General features: G+C 50.2%; 1 protein-coding gene across 1 annotated transcript; it reads right to left on the bottom strand.

The window, feature by feature from the left end:
* Window positions 1–453: 453 nt before the first annotated feature.
* On the bottom strand, window positions 454–2,740 carry OLIG1 (oligodendrocyte transcription factor 1). Its single transcript, XM_004264521.4, has one exon. It carries the CDS (start codon window positions 2,597–2,599, stop codon window positions 1,787–1,789), a length of 813 nt encoding a protein of 270 aa, XP_004264569.2. The 5' UTR covers window positions 2,600–2,740; the 3' UTR covers window positions 454–1,786.
* Between the last annotated feature and the right edge of the window lie 8,242 nt (window positions 2,741–10,982).

The raw sequence follows: 10,982 nt of genomic DNA, 5'->3' as shown, positions 1-10,982 counted from the left end.
AATAAAATGATGTCCAAGGTCATAATTTCCCGGGAGACCACTCCAACCTGATTTAAATGATGGGGGTAAGCTCATAGCCATGATATATTGTTTAAGCTTCTGTCCACTAAGACAGAAAAAGGTATATTTCTGAGAAATATGATGAGATAGAAAATAATTTTATCATAAATGTATTTCATAGCCCATTTTTCAGACTGTAGTGTAAAAAGACCCTCCCTCCCAGCTTGGCTAAGAACTAATTCCTGGAATTCCTCCCTCCCTCCTCTCACCCACCCATTCACCTGCGATGCCTGAACTTGACCTACAGTTGACTCCATTGGATTATTTTACAAATCAGGAAGACGGGTTTAAAAATTTTGACCCGCATCCTTTAATGATTACCCTTCATCCTGAGGCTCTGGATCCACCAGGGCACCTTACACTTTTATTAACAAACAAATCAGGCGGGAAATATAAGGTTTTTACATGTTTATTTTGTTGATTCTTCACAGCGCAACGAAACAAAGTTAGAGGAAAAAAATAAAATGCCAGTTAAATTCGGCTACTACCAACAACCAAAAACCTTAAACATAAAATCCAAAGCAAGCTTCTGAAAGGTCATAAAATCATCTTGGGTGGAGTAATTTGTTAACGTCTGTAACAAATCAATGTACTGATAGTTCTTCAATCGCACAGCGGCCAGATGACCCGCCCCACGCGCTGGGCCAAGACCCCGCACGTGTAGGGACAGCGCAGAAAACGCCATCCCGCCGTCGCCACCGCAGTGGGGCCCCTCCGAGCAGCCTGCTGTGTGAGGCTCCCGGTTCCCCTCCGTGTCTTTTAACGAGGCAGAACGTTAATTAGACAACGTGCTTTCTGACAGGACGGCAACGGCGAAACGCATTGTTACCTATTTTTTAGGACACCGGGAACCCCTTCTGCGGGGGAAAGGTGGTTGTTTTTAAGCAAGCTCAAATGTTGGTTACGCTACCTTTGGGGAAGGGGGGACAAAACGATGAATCTTGAGTTCTAAACTGCCGTTCTAAGAAGACCCCAGGATTTCAAAGCGAATAATCGCAGCGAAACACACGGTTATGCGATTATCAAAAGCTGCACTGTAATCGTCGGGGTACGAAAGCGGACTTCCCAACCCAGCACACCCATCGACCCGGGAATTGTCATCGCCCCCTCCCGTGGCACCGCGATGCCAACCGTCCAGCCGCAGAGGGTCGGTCCGTCTGCTACGCCCGAGACCTTCTGCACCGATTAAGTGGTCTCTCTCGGCTTTCTGGGGTCGGGCAGCCTCCTCTAACAGGGGCTGTTTGCTGGGAACAAGGGCGCCTATGACCCCTGGCCGAGGAGAAGAAACCACCTCCACCCCTCCCTCCCGCCCTCCGAGAGCAGCCCCTTGGTCCCCTCGGGCCTGGCCTGCCGCCGCACCCTGAGCTAGCATGGCGCCCTGAAGTCCACATCACCCCCTGCGAAGCGCACGACTCCAGGAGCCGGGAGAGACAAGCGCTGGGTGACAGTGGCAGTGAGAGTGCGCACTTGCTGCGCAAAGCAGCTGGAATCCACCCAGAACCCCCAAACAGCCCCGACGCTCTATCGAACATCCGCTCGGGTCATTTTAATTTCCCCGGGGTGGGGGCGGGGAGGGGGACGCCCAACAGTCCCTTTCTCTGGGCGAGAAAGTTCGAAATGCCCTCTTTGCTCGGCCCTGCTCTCGCGGGGCGCAGGGCGCGGGGACGCGCAGAAGCTGGGCGGCGGGAGGCCGGGCCGAGGTCGCGCCCCGGGCCCGGGCCAGCCCTCACTTGGAGAACTGCGCCTGCACCGCGGCCAGGCCCAGGCCTGCCGGGACGAGGTGCGGGAACTTGCAGACGGCGCAGGTGCAAAGGCCGGGGCTGCCCGCGCCGCCGCCCGGGCCGCCGCCGGGAAGCGCAAACTGGCCGCACGGCGGCTCATCGAGCGCCAGCGACAGGTACTTGGCCGGGCGCAGCGCGTCGGGCGGCCCCACGGCGCCGGGGGCCAGAAGCACTGAGCCCGGCGCTGCGGCGAGCAGAGGCAGGCCGGCCAGCAGCAGGCGCGGTGCAGCGGGTCCCACGCCCTCGCCGAGCGCGCGGCGCAGCTCCTGCAGCGAACTGCCCAGCAGCAGGATGTAGTTGCGGGCGAGCAGCAGCGTGGCGATCTTGGAGAGCTTGCGGCCCGGTGCACCCTGGCAGTGCGCCGCCGAGTAGGGCAGGATGACCTCGCGCAGCGCGTCCATGGCCAGGTTCAGGTCCTGCATGCGCTTCCGCTCTCGGCTGTTGATCTTGCGCCGCAGCTGCTGTTGCTGCTCCTCCTTGGCGTCTGCCCTGGAGCCGCCGCCCGCGTGCGCGCCCGGCCCGGATCCCGTGCCCGGCGGCTCGGCGGGCGCCTCCGGCTTCTCGCGCGCCGCCTTGGGGAGAAGGGGGGCCGTCGTGGAGGAGGAGGAGGAAGTGGCGGAAGAGGAGGAGGAGGGCGGCTGCCGGTAGCCCACGAGCTCATACAGGGAGGCCCCGAGCTGCACGTCTCCCGGCCGCTGTGGCCGCAGCATGGTCGCAGGGGCCACGTTCACGCGCGCCTGGGAAACCGCATAATACATCTGGGGGACGGTGGGGAGGGCCGAAGCGCCCTTCAGGAACGCCCCGGGGTGGACCTTTCAGCAGGCCGCCCCTCCCCGCAGACCTGCGCGCGGGGAGCGGATGGCAGGGCAGTAGCCCGCGCCCAACCCCTTTAAACCCGGCTTGGGAACCTGAGGGGTCGCGGGCTGCTGGGCGCAGCCAATGGGGGCGCGAGGTCCGGCGCAGGCGCGTGCTCATTGGCCACCCGCTCCTCAGGCCTGCGCGGAGGTACCGCTGGCACCGCTTAAGGACATTATTGTGAGCGCTCCATGGAGAATCACAGGACAGGCCTCCGGGAGGGAGGGAAGGAGGGAGGGACGCGCCTTTTCGGGTGGAGTGCGGCTGTTCTTGGAGGACTGGTGGCATGGTGAGGCTAAAACAACTGTGCCTACCTCCTTCTGCCCTGTGCCTCTACTTTTGGGGATATATGTGCATATTGGTTTGTTTTAAATTGTGGTCAAATACGCATAAGTTAATGTACCACCTTAACCGTTTATTAGTGTACAGTTCAGTAGTGTTACGTGCATTGCTGTGCACCCAATCCGCAGAACTCTTCATCTTGCAAAACTGAAACTCTGTGCTCATTAAACAATTCCCCATCCTCCCTGCTACTCCTGGCAACCGTTTTTCTTCTATGAATCCGACTGCTCTAGGTGCCTCATGTAAGTGGAATCATATTGTAAGCTAGTGACCAGCTTATTTTGTTTAGCATAATGTCCTCAATGTTCATTCATGCTTTAGCATGTGTCAGGATTTTGTTTCTTTTTAAGGCTGAATAATATTCCATTATATGTATATACCTCGTTTTGTTTATCCAGCTCTCTATAGATGGACACTTGGTTTGCTTCCACCTTTTGGCCATTGTGAATGAATAATGCTGCTACGAGCATGGTTGTAACAGGTTTTTTTAAATACGTGATTTCCTGCGAGGTTTGAGAACGAAATTTCTGGGCTCAAGGACCAGTAGCATTGGAATGGTTACTCCCAGCCTCTCCCTCTTCCCTCTCTCTGATTAAAAGGTCTTTAGGGACTAAGGAGCTTTGGGGGTGGGATTTCTTTCCTCCCCAAAAGAGGCACTATTCATTCTGTCAGCGACTCGACTCTTGCTTAAGTAAAAACTCACGTAGAAATTGGTCTTTTAGCAGGAAAACAACAAAATCCAAAAACAACAACCCACCCACACACTCATATCTGTTCGGGGTGGAACTGAACTTTTCTCTTCCCCAAATAAAGTAGAGATTACTCAGTGACCCTGGAAGTCTTCTATCCCAACACCAGGGCATACTATTGCAGCTCGTCGTTATCCCATGGCCAAATGGCATGGGAAAGAGGACCTTTTGGTATCTGAACCGCTACCATCCAATACAGTAACCACCAGCTACCTGTGCCTATTAAAATTTACTTATTTACAATAAAATCAAGTTATACGTTTCGTTCCTTGGTTGCACTAGCGTTGCTTCAGGTGCTTAGTAGTGGCTCTAGTGGCCAACTATTGGACAGCACAGAGACCATTTCATCATCACAGAGAGTTCTACTGGACAGTGCTGACGTTGACAGTAACTTAAAGAAAATGAGCTTCTCTACCATGGTCCCCTTTGGTGTAAGAAGAGGGGTGCCGTTGAAGGGCCTATCATAACGGGGACTGATTTCAGCTCTCAGAGCCCACTGGCCATGCTTGCTGATTTCAGGGCTGCTTTGTTCCGTTTTCTTCCACCGACCTTCTCCCCATAGGCTCACTCTGATCTCTGCTTCTGACCTCCAGCTTTGCCTATAACATCCTGCCCAGGCCTCAGATTCAGCTCCAACATTACTTTCTTCTCAGAGTCTTGGTGATTTCTCATCTTCGTCCTCTCATCACGCCTGGGAGACCATTGATATCATTCTTCCCATAGCCTAGATTGTGTTATGTGGAGGACATCTCTGCATTGGGTTGTGACTGTTTTGAGGGCGGGAATCATTTATTCATTTCTTCATCCTCCCAAAGCTGTGCAAGGACTGTGTGTCCCGGGGTGTCTAAGAATTGGTGTGAAATCTCTACTAGCTCACAGATTCATCCCTGAAATGTGCAAACTCCCAACAGTGCTTTAATCCAAGTTTCCCCTAGGTTTCATGGAGAGGGAAGGGGCCTGGTAGGACCCCCTAGCAGGCTGGGGGACTCACTTAGGGAGAGAGGAAGAGACCTCAGCAGGAAGGACCTCAGTCTCCAAGCAGAACTGTAAGGGGCAGGAAGGAGAGACACCAAGGAAATCACCTTGAAAGTTTCCAGTCTTAAGACCTCACTAATCATCCCCCTTTTATTAAAGCATCCTGTTTCCCAAAGCATTTCAACAGGCGCTTGCATTTGATTTTCATGGGAACCGTATGACTGGGCATTAAAAAAAAAACCTGCCATAGATGGTGAAACTGAGGCTTCCAGAGGGTGGGAGCGTGGTGGGTTTCTGGGGTTGCTAATGTGCCTTCAGACAGGACAGGCAGAGCTGCCCCATCGGTGGCCAGCTTCCAGAATTCTCTCCAGCTGGACCAGGCCTCCAGGAAGCTGAGGAGGGGGCCGCGATGGGGATGGTTGAGGACAGGGTGAAAGGATGGGCGGAGGGGGCAGTCTATGCCAAGCCAGTATTGGGGAGTTGATGGGCTTCCATGTCCTAGAAGAGGCGGCTCCCAGGGTCCAACCTCCATGAATCCTGCACAGCCCCCTCTGGCAAAGCTTGTCCTCGCCCTGAGGACCCCTCTGTCCTGTAGCTGAGGGACCAGATTGGGGTAGACCCCAGACTCCTCACCCTCTGGCTTCCTCCTCTTCCCACATCCAAGGTGGGGTTCCTGGGGCCTTCCTCCGCCAGCAGGAAGGGGAAGTGAACAAGAAAGACAGACGCTCGACCTGGGACAGTGGCCTAAACATCCCCCTCCACGGGCAGGGGTGCCCCGGGAATCAGAGATGGAAACACACACGTTGCTCTTCCCTCCAGCAGGGCCCCTCTTTGCTGGAGGTGTCCCTGATGTTTGTCTTTAGCCCTTAACCTCCCCAAATCTCTGTCTTGGGGAAGGAGAACTCCCTTCCCCAGCCCAGGACACTGTCAGTAGGACACTCTGGTCAGTATGTATTAAAGTGCTCTCGGGTGAGCCCCAGAAGAGGGCTCCAGGTGGCCGTGTGGGCCCAGCATGGGCACAGGATTTGGCGCTTGTTGGTGCTGGTGACTTGGATGCCCCTTCTGCTGGACCGGAGCTCCAGCGGCATGCAAAGTGTGACAGCTGGCAAGGGCCAGCAAGCCATTATACCCCTGGCAGGGGCCCCGTGGGCCGGCTCAAGGGGGACAGCTGCAGTGGCCTCCCACGTTCAGGACATTCTTGGGGAGCAACTTGCATCCACCATAACAACCACTCTTGTCTCTGCCTAAAGGGGTTGTGTGTGTGTGTGTGTGTGTGTGTGTGTGTGTGTGTGTGTTAGTGACTCCTTTCACCCCAAGGAGGTAGGTGTGTCAGGCTTCCTTTTTCTTTCACAGAAACCTACCTCTCCTGCCTGTTCCCCCAGCCCTGCTGCCCACCCTGGCTTTGGATGGAGAAGCTGGAACTGTTGCAGTGACAGACAATGGGGCCCCGATGCCTTGGTGAGTGTACAGCACCGTCTACCCCTCCATAAGAACAGACAGGCGGCAAAGCCCCCTGTTGTCCCTGAAGAGACTGTCTTCTTGCAGAAAGCCAGCTAGGTGCAAAAGGTCGTCTTTGCTAAAATGTCCTATTGAGACTGGCTGGAGTTTAGACCTGTAATGAAAGAACAGAGTTCACTTTAAAGAGCTGCTTTCTTCTAAGAAGAGCAAAATTCTCTGGAAAGTGTCCATTACCCAAGAGGTGTTGAAATTTACACTATCGCTATGAGAAGTGGCCGCCCCATCTAACGCTTGCCCTGTATCGGCTTCCCCCATCCCATCCACACGTAACTCTTCCTGGCACACGGAAGACAGGGAAGGAGCTGCAGAGAGAGGGGCACTGAGCTCCTTTCTGGGTAGAGGAGAGGAGTAGAGAGAGAAGATTGGGAGGAGGAGGTGACTTACCCTTTGGTAAGTGTTCTTGGATGGAGCAGAGCTCCTTAGACACATTTGGTCCACTCTCACTTGGGGACCATCTGAACAGACTCTAAGTCATAGTTCGAAACAGTTCAGATTAAATAAAGATTCCTGCTGGGAAAATAAGAAAGACTATGCATTTTTGTTCATTTTCAAAAGGGAGTGCGAGTTAATCGAGTTGTTATGCACTGACGCAATGTTAATAGCTACTTACAATGTTATTTTAAAGCTTTGTGATGGTCACAGTTGTACTTCCTTCCAGTGTGGAAGGGCAAAGGCAGCACAATGCGGTAGTCTCTCTTCTGGTTAAAACACTATAGATTATCAAATCTAGTGGATGTGTTTTCCACATATTATAAGAAGTTTTATTCTGTTTTATCTTATTTATTTATTTTGGCTGCACCATACGGCATGTGGGATCTTCCCCAACCAGGGATCGAACCCGCATCCCCTGCAGTAGAAGCATGGAGTCTTAACCACTGGACCACCAGGGAAGTCCTCTGTTTTATTTTTAATAAATGTCATTTGGACCTGATTTTAATAAAGTTTACTACGTAAAAATTATTTCTGAGTCCAGATTCGTCCCATGCTACCTTTTCTGTGGAAAAAAGTTAAAAGTAAGAAAAGAAATTAGATAGCACCTGAGGATTTTTTCAGATTTCCTTTTAATAACAAAATCTTGGTTTGGCTATTGGTGACATAACTCAAGCTGAGGGATAGATGCATTCTTTTTCTTGAAACCCAGGGTGATGTAACAGAAACAGAAATTTTTCACTGCTGCTGTGAGTACCAAATGCTGAAATTCTACACGTCACCTAGAGCTCTATGATCACAGATTTTAATACCTCTCACTGTAGATCTGCAAAGAACTCTTCCTTAAAAGAAACTTCAAATAATCATTGCGGAAAGCCTAGAAAAAGAGAAGTACATCTTTTTGTTTTAAAGATGAATGGAGGTATTTCCTGCCACATCCAAACTTAAAAGCCTATTGACAGAATTTTAGGCAGAGAAATGGAATAGAACTAACAGGGATCCTCTGAGTAAGTATGATAAGAATAACTGGGAATTAAGACACGTAGCACATGCAGCTTGGTGTCTGAAGGGTTGGTTTGGGGCTGAACAAAAATATTCTCTGAGTCTCCCCAAAGTCAGTAGCCGAAGCCAAACGTCCCAAAGGCTTACGCTGACACAATGAAAAGAGACAATTTGCTTGGAAGGCTGTAGCTAATTTATAACACAATGTCCAATGTCATGGTTAGTTTTGTTGCAAAAATCTGGCAGTTTCAACCAGAGTCTCAGGCAGCCTGAAAAGATGCGAGCGATTCTGGCCACAGCATCTCCCGCTTGCTAGATGTTCCAAATGGTTCAAACAAGCCCTTTCATAGAGACGCAGGGCCAAGTGTGCTCAAAGGAATGAGGGAAACAAAGGTGGCTCTGAAGTCATTTCCCCGCACTGGGTCCAGCCATCCGGTTTCACTCTTTCCCCATTGAACGGACAGAATGCAACAGGAAGAGTGCGGATGAAAGGGAACAAACAGGCCGATGTGTTTGGGGAGAGAATGGAGAGAGGCCGGGGCACTGAGCTGCTAAACTTTCATTCTAGGTTTTCAGAAAGGAGTGAATGATGAATTATAGAAACCTGAAAGGTAATAAAATATGGGTCACTGAAGCGCTGAGGCCAAGTTCCTAAAACACCTGCAGAGACAGAAGGTTCTGGAAGTCACTGTGGCCCCGTGGTCGCCCAGGCAGACACGCTGCCCGAGGCACAGAAGGGGACTGTTCAGAACTCACCTGTTGTTTTCCCGTTGGCTTGCAGTCCTTCTCCGTCTGCAAGAGCCAGCGGCTGGATCTGACTCCAGATTAGACCACCGGGGGGAGAAAGAAAGGCAGTGTGGAGACTTCCCAGGGTGCACTTAAGGAGACTGGAGCTGGGAGGCCACCTCCGTCCTCTCCTGAAGGCGCTCTGACCTGGAAATATTAACTCCGGTGAAGACGATCCACGTTAAACATGCAAATCTCCTCTGCTGGAATATTCTAAGGCTTTTCTGCTCAAAGGCTCAACCTACTTATGTCTTACAAAGCAGAGTCCTGATGCCTGGATGGTGGAGAGGAGCTAGCCTGTAGCCTCTGCAAGACTCATTTGAGCCTCAGTTTCCTCATCTGTAAAATGGGAATAATAGTATTTCTCTCCTAGGGCTGTTATACAGATTAGAAGGAACTATGAAGAAGGTGCCTAGCCCGGAGCCTGGCACATAGTAGCTGCTTAGTAAAATGATATCAGTAGCTAATATTATTGAGTACTGACTACATGCCAGGCACCATGGAAGGACACTTATTTTATGGTTTTCATTCAGACTGAGGTGATGTCCCAGTTTTGTTTGCTTTAAGTGCCTGCTTTCTCTGCACCAAGGATATGGGGTTTTCTAGCCCCTTCTGTCCCTGTGCTCGCTGAGCACCAGGGATTCTCCACCCACAGAGCTCTGCTTCAGAGACACTTTCCTGAACACACTGAACCAAAATCCAACAACAACTTGCTAAAGAAGCTATATAAACATGACCTCAGTGTAATCGTACAATATATTGAGACAACTGTAGTGCAAACTTTGAGGCCAGACGACCTGGGTTTGAATCCTAACTCCTTGTGTGACTCAGGATAAGAGACGTTACCTGTCAGTGACCCAGTTCCCTCCATCTGCAAAACAAGGATGAAAATAGAACTTAGAATTTCCGTGGAGAGGACTGGGTGAGTTGATACCCTTAAGGCACTCTGCACAGCAGAATGTTAGCTGTTACAACTGTTTTATTAACCTCTGTCATGGACTGTGTCCCTCTAAATTCACATTGAAATCCTTACCCCCAGTACCTCAGACTGTGACCTTTGGAAATAGGATCATTGCAGATGTAATTAGTTAAAATGAGGCTATGAGGGTGGGCTTTAATCCAATATGACTGATCCTTAAAAAAAAGCGGGGGTGGGGAATTTGGACACAGATATCTGCAGGAAGGATGCCAGGTGAAGATGTAGGCAGAGATCTGGTGAGGCTCCTACAAGCCAAGGGAGGCCAGAGATTGCCAGCCAGTTACCAGAAGCTGGGAGAGGGGGTGGAACACATCCTTCCCCATGGTCCTCAGAAGGAACCAACCCTGCTGACACCTTGATCTTGGACTTCCAGCCTCCAGAACCGGGAGGCAATACCTTTGTGCTGTCTCAGCCACCCAGTATGTGGTACTTGGTTACAGCAGTCCGAGCTGAGAGATTCAGCCTCTGTGCCAACTCCTCCATAAAGTGGTGAGGCAGTCGGAGGGCAGGCTCTCTATATAGTCGGGCCACTGGGGCTCAAACTTAGCGTGTCACTTATAAGCTTATGAAATTGGGCAGCTTACGTAACCTCCCTGGGCCTCAGTTAATTCATCTGCAAAATGAAGCTCGTAATTTTACTTACATCTACCTCACAGGTACTTTTTTAAAATTAATTTTTATCGGAGTATAGTTGATTTACAATGTTGTGTTAGTTTCAGGTGTACAGCAAAGTGAATCAGTTATACATATATCCACTCCTTTTTAGATTCTTTTCCCATATAGGCCATTACGGTATATTGAGTAGGGTTCCCTGTGCTGTTCAGTAGGTCCTTATTAGTTATGTATTTTATATATAGTAGTATGTATATGTCAATCCTGATCTCCCAATTCATCCCCCCTTTTCCCCCTTGGTAACCATACATTTGTTTCTACATCTGTGACTCTGTTTCTGTTTTGTAAATAAGTTCATTTGTACCATTTTTTTTAGATTCCAGATATAAGTGATATCATATGATATTTGTCTTTCTCTGTCTGACTTACTTCACTCAGTATGACAATCTCTAGATCCATCCATGTCGCTGAAAATGGCATTATTTCCTTCTTTTTTATGGCTGAGTAATATTCGATTGTATATAGGTACCACGTCTTCTTTATCTGTTCCTCCAGTGAGGGGCATTTAGGTTGTTTCCGTGTCTTGGCTATTGTAAATAGTGCTGCAGTCAATGTTGGAGTGCATGTATCTTTTTGAATTATGGTTTTCTCTGGATATATGCCCAGGAGTGGGATTGCTGGGTCATATGGTAACTCCATACTGTTCTCCATAGTAGCTGTACCAATTTACATTCCCAGCAACAATGTAGGAGGGTCACAGGTACTTTATAAAGCGAGAATTAGATGGCTATATGGTTCACAGTAATGTTAGCTGTTCTAGACCTAAACCTAAAGATTAGCTGTTCTAAACCTCGTTTGGAGGTTTCTAGAGATAGTGGAGAATGGAGGCAGAAC

Source organism: Orcinus orca, chromosome 5 (genome assembly GCF_937001465.1).
Source record: "Orcinus orca chromosome 5, mOrcOrc1.1, whole genome shotgun sequence".
NCBI lineage: Eukaryota > Metazoa > Chordata > Mammalia > Artiodactyla > Delphinidae > Orcinus > Orcinus orca.
This window is presented reverse-complemented; position numbering and strand designations above follow the sequence as displayed.